The sequence below is a fragment of the Notolabrus celidotus genome, chromosome 6 (genome assembly GCF_009762535.1).
Source record: "Notolabrus celidotus isolate fNotCel1 chromosome 6, fNotCel1.pri, whole genome shotgun sequence".
Taxonomy (NCBI): domain Eukaryota; kingdom Metazoa; phylum Chordata; class Actinopteri; order Labriformes; family Labridae; genus Notolabrus; species Notolabrus celidotus.
The window spans coordinates 27,706,290-27,720,295 of NC_048277.1; the positions used below are offsets into that span (position 1 = coordinate 27,706,290).

Consider the following 14,006-nt stretch of genomic DNA (forward strand, 5'->3'; position numbering starts at 1 on the left):
AGTTTCAAGCGTATATCACAACATTTCTATGTTAAGATAGGGGCAGATTGAGATCTGGTAATGGACAAAATGTTTCATTCATTTTGTCCTAACACATGTTTAAAATGTCCAAGGAAACTCACACTCACACCAAATCTACAACATAGGACCGTCTTCAACATCAGACCAAAAGAATAATTTTTAGAAACATTATTTTACTTACTACTGACATGATTGTTAGGATGTAGTGCTCTAAGTTGCGTCCATGGTGACGAACCATTTTGGCATCAGCCGTCACCATCAGCTCAACATAGCGAGGGTAGGAGAGGAAGCGCTTGCGTCTGCGTGGGGATCCGGAGTGTGCGCTGGTGGAGTTGTTGTCATAAATGTGTTGATCATCTATCGTGGCTCTTAGGGAATCCAGCTCCTCTCTTATGTCACCTCTGCTCTCAAAAGCTACTGGCCTCTTGGAGGACTCTGTTGTAAGAAAAAGAGAAATGATGATCAGTGGAAAAGAATGTTCGAGCATTGGACGTCAAAACCTTGATTACATGGGGGAATCAAAAACTATCACGTTATGTTGTAGAGGCGTTTCATGAAACAGCCTGGTACATCTACAGTTAAAAGCCAAGGGTTTTAGATTAGTTGAATTCCAATGACATAACAGAGGGACACTGGACCTCAATGGCGAAATCTGCCATAAATTATTGTGTCATTCCAGCGTTTGAGAAAACAGTTGTACCAAGAGACACTGGGTAAGTGGAGAGCTTTTAGAATAAGACTTCACACACAAGTAAATGCTGACTCACAGAGAGACTAGCCAGAATATGAAAGCTGCAAAGGGATATAAAACCCTCAAATTATCTTGGCCAGTTCATAATCCAAAAGAGAAGAGTTTGATATACAATCATGCTGAAAGGGAACAAATCACACACATCTGATCCCAGATTGAAGCAATTTAAAAGATTGAGCAGAACACTTTCATCAACAGCAGAAGAGAAGGAAAAAAGTAAACCAGGACGTCAGCCACTGTACAAAACCCCACCGGCATTCTCTCAGCTGAACCACACGTGTTGAGCTGGCTATGAGTGATAGATTCCTTCACCATGACAGAGTGAGGTTCAAAGAGGGAGACAGGGGCACAGACGCAGGCAAGAAGAGCCTGAACAGCTTGTTTCATTGGAGGAGAGGAAGAGAAAATAATGTCCAGGTCAGGGTTAAAGCAGATTTAATTACACATGAGACTGTCCATGTCCACAGGGAGGTTTCTCGTAAGACTGTAGGTTTTTACAGAGTTTGGATTATGGGAGCCACAGGTAGGTCGGTGGGGGGAACAAGTGAGGTGGAATTTCAACTCTCCACTGTTTTGTTTTGGAGTGCAGCTGCAGTATACTCTGATTCTCTGAATAATGGATCTTTATCAAAAAAATCTCAAACAAGTTGATAATGAACAGATAAAAAAAATCATACAACATCTGTATCTTAAAAATATTCCAGACAAGATCAATCATTCATAGGAATTTTGATGGTTTTGTGTTAAAACATCTGAGGGCTCAGTAGAAGCATATAGGCCATTGTATTGTACAGATCTCCTAGGATGCATGACCACATGTGATACTATGTAAGACAGATAGCTTGCAGTAGTTTCTGCTATATCTATACTGTGGGATGAATTAACCCTCCTGTTATGTTTTGTTTCTTAGGAACAACAATAATGTTCAACTTAACCCAGGGCATATTTAATGAGTCAAAAGTGTCAGAACCCCAAAAATCCCAATAAACATTTTTTAAATCTCATTATTAATTCCATTACTAACCATTGAAATCAACATTTAGTGCAATGGTGTTCTTTAATTCTCACAGATCATAGTTCGATGAGGATAACTCGCTCGTTTTTTTTTTTAAATTCATGTCAAAACTTTTTTTTATGTACATTGGAAAGTGATTAGGGTGAAATATGTCACACAGTTGCAAAGAAACATTTAGTATTTGACAAATCTGACCCCTTTTAGCCTCCACTTTGACTGCAGGGTCAAATTGACCCACACAGTATATATGTAATATAAACATGCAGGGGGGGTGCAAATGTGTGAAATGAATAATTTTCATTGTATATGTTGTTCACGCTAATTAAGCCAAGCAGAAGAAGTTTCATAGTGGAAAAATACTTTTAACATTTTTTAAAATGGGTCAATTTGACCCACAACATAACAGGAGGGTTGAAGCAGCAATTGAACAAATCCCTAAATGTAGCAGAACCAAAGAGCCAATCATATAAACACAAACAGAACGCTTAAAGCACACAACCAGAGATTTTCTCAAAGCACCATAACTCAAAAGCATTGTGCACCAATTCAATTTTAGTGATGCAGTTCATATCGTCTTAATACTTAAAGGAAGGTACCAATAAGAGTTAAGATTTTTAACATGAACTGTCCTCATTGTTTTCTGCACAATACAGGACAAATGAACTCATTGAAAAAGGATTTATTGGCATATAAATTAAACATGAATTGACATTCAGTGGCGTTCATGTGCCATGCATAGTTTGGAGTCCATCATTCTAATCAACCTCCTCAACTTCGGATAACCCGATTATAGTGAACTGTTCCATTGTCTTCTTAACGCTCAATCTTTCCAGACAGCCACACAGAGAGAGATTGTGTGTAACTGTTAGGTCAGAGAAAAGCAGAAAAAGAGAATAGAGCGCTCCAAGATTATTCAAGCGATGCCCCCAGCGGGCGCGCGAGGTGGAGCGTGACTCCCTGGCACAATGGCACACAGCTCTTGCTGCCGTGACGCCCAGCCCCATGCCAGCGCCAACATCCAAGTCAGCGCCAAGCCCCGTCCATGCCCGTGCACAAGGCTCGGGCAGCTGGGCCAGAACAGAGCTTTGTATTTTCCAGGAAAATCTCTCTGAGGCCAATCCCACTACACTAAACCCCTTAAACAGACTCATCACTGCAGACAGTCTGACATCAAAGGGATTATCTGAGCATAGAAGAGTATCTACATCTTTCTGAAATTGGTGTTGAGTCTTAGTGCAAGCGAGTGTAAGATTAAAAAAGAAGGGAAAAGGAGGAGAATGTGAAAATACGCTCTCTGTTATAATAGCCTTTGAATCAGTGCAGATTAGCCATACACAACCTCTCCTAAATCTCCTTAGGTTCAAATCCGCCACTCACTAGGTAGTGAGCTGCTACTTACACCATGAGAAGACAGGGGTGACTGCACTGACCCGCCGGCACACATCTCCATCTCTGGATTTCACATATTGGACTTGATTACCAAACATCAAAACGTGTTGGATTAAATTCTTACACTAGAAAAACTTTCATAAGCTTGAACCCATAAAACTGAGCTCCAGCGGCTCCTCTTTACAGAGAACAATAAAACCAGTCCTGCACGGCATGTGTGTGAGCATTTATAAATGTTGTAATTTGGTTGGCTCAAGTATGCACAAAGCTGAAACAGACTCACACCACACTCACTTTTCTGCTCCAGCGCCTCCCTGACTTGTGAACTTGCAAAAATCTTTTATCATTGTGCCAAAAGATAATCAAACACAACAGCTTTTATAAACAATGTTTATCCATCACTCAATAACAAGTTAAATTGCACACCGAGTACTCTACATTTATGAACAGTTTTATGCATATTTCATGATCTCACTTAGGTTGGAAACTTTATGTTTACACTTGAGAATTTTGTTTGCATCTACTCATAAATATTTAGGGTTAAAATGTTAAAAGCACTTTTCCCTTCACATACATCCAGCCTGTCTAAAGAGATCTCATTGAGATTTCACTCTACATCAAAGAGTTGCTCTTTGACTCTCCTTCAGCCCTCTGTCAAAAGTATCAATGCCAAGAGCCCAACAATGGGGAACACACTTCCATTATTGAACTAATTAACATTCTTTTACAATAGCCTGCTGAGAGTCAAATCATCTGATACCCTGGGTGCCAATTAAATAGACAGTATACCTTACAGTGAGTATAGGTAGTGCTTTGGTTCTATACAAGGTCAGACACTTTGGTTACCGCGGTTAAACTGAAGAAGGTAAAAATGTTGAAACTACCGCAGACAGAGGCACAATTAAGTGCAATTCTGTGGCTAGACAGAGAGAAGCAAAGGCAGCTAATTGTTGCTGTTGAAGAAGGCTTTTCAAAGTGAAGTGGCGCGGCTTTTGACCTTATTGGAAGACGGTAGGCTTTGTGCACTTACAGTGCTCTCAGAGCGCAGTTGTTATTTTGAGTTCAGAGACATGCTAGAGACAGCATGGTGGTCAGCTGGAGAATGTGTTTGGAGTAGCAGACCTCCTCCAGGGAGAAAAAACACTACATATGGATCTGGACGCCTAATGATGGGAAGAGGGCTGGAGTGTTTTCTTTTGTACGAATCAAACTGAGGTTAAAGAAATTCATCCATTAGATTCAGTGATTGCTGTATGACTGGATGGAATAAAACCAAATATACAAACTTAGTAACATTTAATTATGTCTATGTCTGAGAAGACAGTTTGGGAGCATACTGCCACTATTTCATACTTTTTTCTGACAATCACACTCCTCATTCCTACTCTTATTATAAAACATTCTCTATTTCATGAGGATTTAGGTTACAGTGTAAATTTAGGGCGGGAAGCTTCTGAAAACCACAGCGTCATAAAGCCAACAATTAACATAGCTCTGTCTGCGGAGTCTAATGAGAACATTAAAAAGTGCAGTTAAAGGAAAACTCTGGTTAATTACAACTTTGATCTTATTTAATTAGTTTTGGCCACCATTCCTGTCTGCAATGATAATGTTGCACTCACAAACTACTGGGAACAGAACCACCTCCAAATACACTTTGTTGAAGTAGTGTCGCCAGAAACTTCTTTGATGAGTCACAATCAAGACGAATAAAAACCTGCAGTATCAAGAACCAAGTTGAAGCCCTTCTTAGACGAAATTCAAACATAACTAACGACTGTGAATTCAACACTAGTGTGTCCTTGTTTAGTCGGTGAGCTATTTAACGTCATCACCCTTCCTTGTCTTCCCCAAATTACTAGTGGGTTAATAAAATATAACAAATTATATTATTGTAGGCTTGAAATGTCCTGTCACGTGTTGTCTCTCAGCTGTAGTACTGCCACCCGCCATAGCAAAACCTGTAGCTCCAGGCAAAGGCTATGGTTACATTATAAAGCTCTATGACCTGGATGTAAAAAAGCACAAATGACATGTGGCATCTCATAGACCGACACGGGTTGGCAGTATTTTAATCTAGAAAATGAAGAAAAGGTTGTGATTTGTTTAACTGTGTAACCAGCGATGGGATGTAGGTGTTAACCTGGCTTGTGGTGCTAGCTCTGCTAATGTAAGCCACACTCAAAATCAGTAAATTGTTTACTTGCTGACTCTGCAATCCCGTGTTGGAACATGTTTAATAAATTGTGCTTAATCTTGACTGTTTTCTTGACTTTGGACCAGTTGGTTAGAAATAATTTAAACTTCTGTTCAAGTGACTAAGAATTTTAGTCCAGCTGGAGCTTTAGCTGAAAGTAATCAACCAATACGGTAGCAGCAGATGGCTGACAACCAGTGAGTCTGGTTCTGCTTGAGGTTTCTGCCTTCTAAGTGCATGCCGATTGATGGATAACATGTTCGTATGATCTTTATCTATCATGGGATAACTTTTGCTTTGATTTGGCCCTACACACCTAAAAACTGACTGACTGTTAGTAAAGCCGTGGAGGTTGGCAAGTCAATGGGGTAATTCTCTTCCAATACAGGATGGATAAACCAGTTTCATCTCCCATATTTCCAAAGCCAGACAGAAATACTTTTGCAATGGTAAAAACAAAAAAGGCCCTCTGTCTGGAGCGCAGTCTGGCCTTTGGGATGACAAACCGCCAGAGCCATAGGTGATGGCACTGATGTTCACCGGCCAGCTCTCAGCACCGTCTCTCCTCAGTCCCTCTCAGTGGGAAACTGTCGCTCACCTGTCACTCCCTCTCACCTCAGACTGTCACCCTGGCCACCATGCAGTAAGTCACTGTCACTCAAGTTGCTCCAACAGTTCCAATCAGTCCCCATCTGTTAAGAATGCCCAGACAGTGCACAGTGGCAGAAAATAGCCTCAGCTGGAATCTGTCACGGGAACTCCCGAGACAACACAACATGTTGGGTTCAATGGGGCTGAGGCCTCGGGGCAGGCCGACACATGGCAGCTATTAAAGTTACGACGGTCTGTAGCTGCCCAGTCCTGCTCGGTCCTGTCCAGAGTATCTGTTATTCTAAAATCAGATGACAATGACAGCATCAAACTATATTATTAGCTGCTTGCACTGTGCATCAGTCTGTGTTATGAAAAGAGAGGAAATGATGAGATGAGGCATCATGCCTGAAGGGAAAGCTTTTCAACATTGCAGTAAATGTATGGCAAAGTATATCTTTAACTCGTTGGACAGTTTGGACATTGATTGACATTACTATGTTTGATTCGAAACCAAAAGAAATTGTTTGCAGGACTTGAAGGCCAATAGTGAGGCAGTGGGTGAGAATGCTTCTGTAGAGAAGCAGGTGTAAAAGAAGAAAGGCAGTCAGTGGGAGTTTGGGAAAAAGTCTGGGGCCTCTGCCAAGCTCTGCTGCAGAATCGACAGGCACATGCAGAGCAGGCCGGGACTGCTCAGACCCATAAAGAAAGGAGCTCCTTTCTCCATTCCCCCTGCCCTGCTTGCTCAGCAATTCCCAATTCTCTGTGGCACACCTCGTCTCAGAGAGTTGACATGCACCCCTGATGGATGCAAACACACTCACAAGAAAACCTTATCAACACATACACAAAAAGGCCCAAAGCAAACTTTGTTCCTAAGCAACAATAGGTACTTCCTGGAAGGGGGGGAGGTTCAGTCCACCCAGAGGGCATGAGGGCACAGAGCAAGCCTAAGCCTTGTGGAGCCATTTGACATTTAGAAGCCCTACACTTTCTAAAGCTGAACCCTGAAGGTGAGAGAGGTTGTCTTAGTGATCAGCGCCAGTCCATCACACTCTGGTTGGCCACCTTTCCTGGACCTTGTCAAGAACTGGAGTTAAGAGGAACACAAAGAGCTTGATGCACACGCAGCTCCAACTGAAGACCAGGAAACAAGCCAGCAATCCCTGTAACCACGCACCTCTAGGAGTGGAAAAACTCAAGGTCACATCCACCCGTCCAGTGAGTGACTCCAAACAAAGAGGGAAGTGAGGTCACAATCAACAAGTGCCTCCATTCACATACATGAAAGCGCAAAGGGAGAGCGGGCAGCGATTCAAGTCGGCTAGTTCAAACCCCAGGCGGGGGAGGGCAGTTTTTCCATGTAAATGAACCCATTGACCAAAAACCTGATGCTAGCATTTGAACTACCATGTATACACAGTGGGCACTGAGGGGGGAATCCTATACAGTGATTGTGTTGAGGGTCAGGGGGCATAGATGCCATGGGTGCCAAGTACTGCCACATCAAAGCCTGTCACTTTGATGTCCCTCTGCCCTCAGCCAGCCATCAAGAAATTGGGTGAAACGCCTGTGAGCCAACACGGCAACACTGGTGTTTGGGTTTTCAGCTGGTAATGTTTGCTGTCAAGCTGTCTGTATTCGATTCACTGTTTCTAATGCAGACAAAATATGACACCCCACAGCTTTGAAACACAGCCAACAACTGTAAGAAAGAGATACTGCACAGCTCCCTTTCCCCTGAGTCTTCTGCTAGTCGTCACATGGATTTTTTAGAAAGCAAAGGGCAGAGAATGAGAGAAGAATCTGCCCCTATCTGTAGCCACCCTCATCTTTGTGGCTATCTCTAACTCAGGACGACGCAGGGATTCACATGCGAGCTCAGCTAGACAGATACCCCGTAGAATGTGTCATTAAAGGTCGGAGCATTGTTGTGATCTGAGCCTTGTAAGCTGCTTTCCCAGAGGCTTTTAAAAGCCAGAACTGGGTACAACAAGGCACTCTGTGACTTTAAAACATTAATCACCCACTCAACAGCTCCCTAGGTATTCTCAACAACAAGGAAGCCACCCAGGTTGGCTGACAGAGTGAAGACTGATACAGTTGAGAGAAATGTTGACCTTTCAGAACAAAATTGTATCTATTTTTTCCAGAGTTTTTGGTTTTGTCATACATTTCTGATTCACAGTCTTTTCTCTTGGAATCGTTCTCCTGATTATTCTGAAAAGCATATAAAGTTAAATTCATTCATAAGATGATATGAAATGATGTGGTGGTGTTGTGTCAACAGCTCATGAACACACAGGGCGAAGAAAAGTAGCTGAAGACAGGTATATAACCATGTCATGACTGCTGAAATAACAAAAGATCATTCTGCATCAAGGTAACACTTTAAAAGCCCTTATCGTGGCACTCATATTGCTGACACTTCACAGGTAGTGGAAGCATACATAGGAAAAAGGTCAAGCATGTCGTGTCAGAGATGACAAGCGGTTAAAAGCTGAGGTTCATCTGAAATTCAGGCTGAAACATTGCCTTCCTTTCCTTTCAACACATTTTTGCTGAAGTGTGCAGGGACTGTACAAACTTTGGAAACTCTTACAGCCTCAATAGACACAGAAGTCCCAGTTTGTTGTTCTGGCGCTGTCTGCTGCTAAGACAAGACTCTACTATAAGGGAGGGAAAGGCTTATCTCACCAGAGCTATCTTTCTGCTGATACACATTTTGTTTCCTGGAGGTCCGCTTGATAAAACGCAGCTTGTTTCATCTCGGTTGGTTTCAAAAAGATGTTTTCTTTTACAGCACAGAAAAGATATGAAGCAACAGAAGTAAGTAGGTTTTGCAAAACAATGTCTTTGTACAAGGACTAAGGTTAGCCTGCTTAACAGATATGGGACATTGTTGCTACTTCCATGTGTTTCAACTGAGGAAGGTAGAAGGTATGTTTCCGACCTGCTGGGCCTCTAATGCTTCAAACCCCTCTGTACTACAACTCCAGCTTACATTTTGATTTAGGACAAGAGAAAGAGCTTCAGATGACGGATGCAGAGTGTTTTTATAGCTCCTCAAAAAGAGGAGATACTGGGAAAGGAATCTGCCCCCTGCTAACACCACTGCTTCCCAAGTCCATCATTTATGTGATGAGATAAATCAGAAACTATAGTGTCCTATCTTGCTTTGATTCAGTTGACTTTAACGAGTTCTATTGAATACAGATCTGTACAAAGCCAATATAAAGTTACATACACTCAAAAGTATCTTTTCTGTTAACCCTCAAGGTATAGCTAAATCAAATGCAGTAGCCATGTTCTTACAAGGCTGTGTTTAAAACATAGTTCTGATTGGCCAGTCACACATAGCAATTGTCTGCTATTTCTTGATAGAACACCATTGTCTTTTCTCGCCCCCTAAGGTCTCTGCTATAATATCCCCTTCACATACATTACATCCCTTACATACATCGAAACATATGAAACATAACAATCTTTTCAGAGTTATAAGGATCATCAATGTTTTAAAATCGGTTTATCAGAGTGGTGTTGATTTTGTAGTCATGTATGAATGTACTTATGATGTTTACCTACTCTTTAGGGGCATCACAAAGCAGTAACTGGTAGCTCCTTAGCCTATGTATTTGACCACCTGAAAAACTGTTAGGCAGCAGACACTTGTTGTTAGATGACACACTGATTCAGTCTGATGAGGAGCATCGGAAAAAGAACGACTAGATGAAACCAAGAGGCAACCTCCGGTCTCAAACAATGAAGCCCATGCAGAAGTGTTATAAACTGCAATTCATCGAGAATCCGCTAGAGGCTGGCTGCGGAAACACTGGAAATCACATAGACACCAATTCAAAAAGGACGATCTTTGCAGCATTAATAAACATGTTGACAGCCTGGTTCAAAAAACAGCTTGGGTCTTCATAGCTAATTCCTATATCGGCACACACTGTACAGGGGGTGAATTTTTTTCTCAGGTGACAATTTGACTTGTTAAGTTCCGCATTTCCAATATGGCGGCGGCCACCGATTGGCTTCAAAACAGCGCTCAGGAACAGATGGGTGACGACACGGATACTACGTCCATTATTTATACTGTCTATGGATGAAACAGAAAGGAAGACCTACAGGGTACACAGAGCTGGATGTCAAAGACTGTAATGTTACAGTCCAAAGCCACAAGGCAAATATCCAATCCAACACCAGAAGCTCCTACCATGAGTGTTTTGCAAGCAGAACGACACTGGCCAAGCCAGTGTTTATATCTAACCTGCTCATGGCAGCGTGTACTGCACTCCTTTCCATAAAAAGACAGGACAGGCCTGTTAGTCTTGGCTCAGTACGGCCTTCAAAGAGCCCATTTATCGCTGCATCTGGAGAGCGGCCTATCTGATAAAGCTGAGGAGCCTTAACCTGGGACACCCAACAGCCCCAGACTCTTTTAAAGCTGCTGCTCATTGTTTACGTCCTGCCCTTTGATGAGCGCCTATAGGTGTCTGGTGAGACTGCCTTCTATCTCCTGCTTTACATGTAATATCATTTCAACATCGAGTATGTGGGTGTATAGTTAAGATTATGGGGTGAAAACTCAGGATATAACTGATTAAGACAACATCAACAACAGAATGATGACAATAGAGATGTTTTACTGACTATGTTTGCCTCTTGATACCCATTGCAATACCTAAATATGAGAATTGCTTACAATTTCCTTGCTAAGATCAGCATTTCATTGTCTACTGGCACCAAACAATTGTTTTATGTTTTTGTCCAGTAGTAATTTCCCTTGAACCAATTCATTTTTTAAGGAAGCTAACTGGTTCGTCGACTGGCATACTTGCTGATACCTAATACTGTTATTAGTATCGGTGAAGAAATCAAGTTAAGACCAACTCAAGATAGTAATGAATGTTCCAAGGATGTCAAAAGTCAGGGGTCATTCACCAAGCTTTTACCCAACCACTTCTTCAGAGAGAGTGTGTTAAAAAGAGAGCAAGAGTAGGGGCTGAGAGACCCTCCAGATTTCTCAGTCTCTGTTTACCACACACAGACCAAGAGAGTGAAAGGACAAAGCATATTAAGGAGGTATTGGCCTGGCCCATCAGGTCAGCCCAACTTCTTTAAACCACCGCCACAAACAATGGCAACCACCAGGCGACAAAAGCCGGGTTCAGACAACAAGCAAATCAAGCAGTCCGCATATAAAAGATTTATTGCATCGCGCTACAAAGGCCGCCCAAGGAGCACCCTGCGACAAGGACTCTGAGGCCCTTCATCGTTGGTGAACTCTACTTGGTCACCCCGCTTCTTCTCTTGAGGGCCTCTCCACCACCCATAGGCATCAACCATAAACATTCTATTAGGGGGAACTTTTGAGCAGCCTCCCAAGCAGAAAACCTCTCCAGTTCTTTTCACTGCAAGTGCAACTAAAAAGGGATTTCTCCATCCTTTTGACCTCCTGCCATAGACTGGGGATAGAATGCTGAAGCAGAAAATGAATGAAAACACCAGGCAATGCTGGAACATATTTACTTTAATTAGGCTGAGAATTTTTCCTTAACACCCCTCAATCAAGGCAGAAACTGTCTGGGTAACTTGACAGCCAAAGAGCATGACTGAGTATAATTTACATTTCAAGGTAAGGTTTATTGCTTTGATTCAGAAAGTGAAGGCAGGTCATCAGGAGGTAAATGTTAGGAGGCAAACGTCAGACAGACAGTGGTTACACGCAGTGTAGTTAGGCAGTCTGTTACCTGAGGCAGCACAGGGTTTTGTGTTGTTGTTGTTAGTGTTGGTGATGTTCTTATTCCTCTCGTGCCGATAGACAAGGTGAGGTTTGTTGTGCTCTTCATCGTATTCCTCCTCTGCAGCATTTAAAAGAGGCTCCAAGAAGTATTCTCCATGTTGAGTAGTAAATGTTCCAATCTAGAGAGGGGGAAAAAAGGAGATGTCATTGATGGATTTGGTTTGAAGCACATCAGGGCATTGTTTAAACTGGCTGTGGTCTAACAGCAGTCATGGAGTCATACTGTGTTGCCCTTGGGGAACACTCATTATTTGTACTCATTATTTCCATACTTTTGAACAAGCTCAGTTGACAGCTGCCCTTGAAAAAAAAACGCTGACTAAGAAAGGTCGGAAAATGTCTATAAAGCCTCCCTGTCAACAATTGTTGAACTAGCAACCATCAATATTAACATCTCAAGATATTTGAGGCGTTTATTTATATTGACGCACAGGTAAGTCATCATTATTTTCCGTTCACACCTTTTTGTGCAAAGGCTGTTAGGTCAGTACGCATAATCTGACTGTGGAAATGCATTTCCCCTCACAAACTGACACTGGAAGGAGTGACATCATCATACATGGACAGAGCTGCTGACAGAGGAATGCTAATATTGATTTGGCAGCTGAGTCCCTCACAAAGCTTCTTAGCTCACTCAGCCATGAGGCACAATGGTGTTTGTATGGTAATTTCATGCGCACACTTAAACAGGATATTGGACACTGGAATGTTATCTTTGAGGCAACATTATTCCACAGCCGTCCCCACAGGTGACGGACGTTTGACGATGGAAAACATACAAATCGGATACGGAAAACGTGTCCAAACTGTATGTGTACTTTTCCTCTCTGCTTTTCAAAGGGTGAAGGATTAGTTGGCTGGCAATGCTTCCTCGAAAGTACTACAGGAGTTGAGTGTTACATGTGTTCCACGTCTGCAGTGTTATGCTTATGAAAACATGTGGATGGAAATAACTATACCAACGGACCTTAAAGAGACTTCATGTTTATCTTTGCCCTGTGCCTGTGATCCTGTCCTGCAATACAACCATTTCTTGAGTTCTGAAAAGCCAAATTGGTGGAATTGAACTCCTTCCACAATGCAGGAATTACTCACATTTACAGAATGCAGTCACAGTTGAGTGTTATGAGTATATTTTAGGACTGGTAATCATTACAATTTTTAAATTGCAATTAATAGTTAATTTCAACAGTTGAGCTTTTTACTCTGTATTGACACTGTAAAACAATTCTTACCAGTGCATTGATTTGGAAACATTGCAATTAAATGTATTTTATAATCTTGGCTTGTAGATTTTTTTTTTTTACCTGAGAACAGCCCTTAGAGCTAAGTCTGTTGCCACCCATTTATCAAGCACTGGAGTTAGCTTCTTTTATTTAGTTTCATCCATGCTTGATTTACACACTCCAAAGTAGTGTTCTGCTGGCTTTTCTGATGCAGTTACCCGTTGACATCAATCTGATTGCTGCACCTGTATGCTTAGCTCATAGGCTGTAGCTCAAACATCATATTAAGTGCATATAACTTTTGACTTGTCAACTTAGTCATCTGAAAGTTTTTAAACTGAAATGTGCCATTCAAAAGTACAGTGGTGTGTTTTTTTCCCAACATGGCAGCAGCTCAAAGCAAGAATAAGCTGCAGAATTTTAACCATGGTGTGCCAAAAGGGACAAAATTGCCTTTGATTTAAAGAAATGAACGTGTTTATTTCAGATCTGAATTACTGCTTACAGCTGCAGTATTTTTACAGACCTGTCAGGAATGATGTCCTTTCAAAGACAAATGCAATTTCAGTTATTGTGACAAGGTTGTCATTCTTTTATTATTATTTTTTTTATTTCTTAAAGTTATATTTGTGGGCTTTAACACCTTTATTTTATAGAGGAATGGACAGTGGAAAGTGTAGGAAACTGGGAGAGAGTGGGGGAATGACATGTGGGGAGGAAGCCACAGGGTGGATACAAACCTGGGCCATCCGCTACATGGGTGCACAACTTAACCATTAGGTTGTCCTTCTTAGTACCAGACTGTTCTTTCAAGCACAAAGCATGATGGGAAAAACACTTTCCTGGACATTAAACTATCTCATTTATTGGTTAATCTCTTTATCTTCCTGAACAGGTGCCTTTTATGGAGCTCATCTTACCAAGTCAATAGGAAGAATTTGGGAATTTAACCTGCATCAATAGCGTTATAAGTTTTGTACGAGTTCAACTCCTATAGAAAGCATCAC

The 14,006-nt window shown here is 41.7% G+C and overlaps 1 protein-coding gene across 1 annotated transcript in view; it reads right to left on the minus strand.

The window, feature by feature from the left end:
- Positions 1 to 14,006, minus strand: part of LOC117814283 (A disintegrin and metalloproteinase with thrombospondin motifs 20-like) — a 100,208-nt gene that overhangs the window by 81,915 nt on the left and 4,287 nt on the right. Inside the window, exons 3-4 of the mRNA XM_034685516.1 lie at positions 11,721 to 11,892; positions 203 to 456 (exon numbers count right to left, since the gene is read on the minus strand). Of these exons, the coding sequence (XP_034541407.1) occupies positions 203 to 456; positions 11,721 to 11,892 (426 nt within the window). The remainder of the gene's footprint in view (positions 1 to 202; positions 457 to 11,720; positions 11,893 to 14,006) is intronic.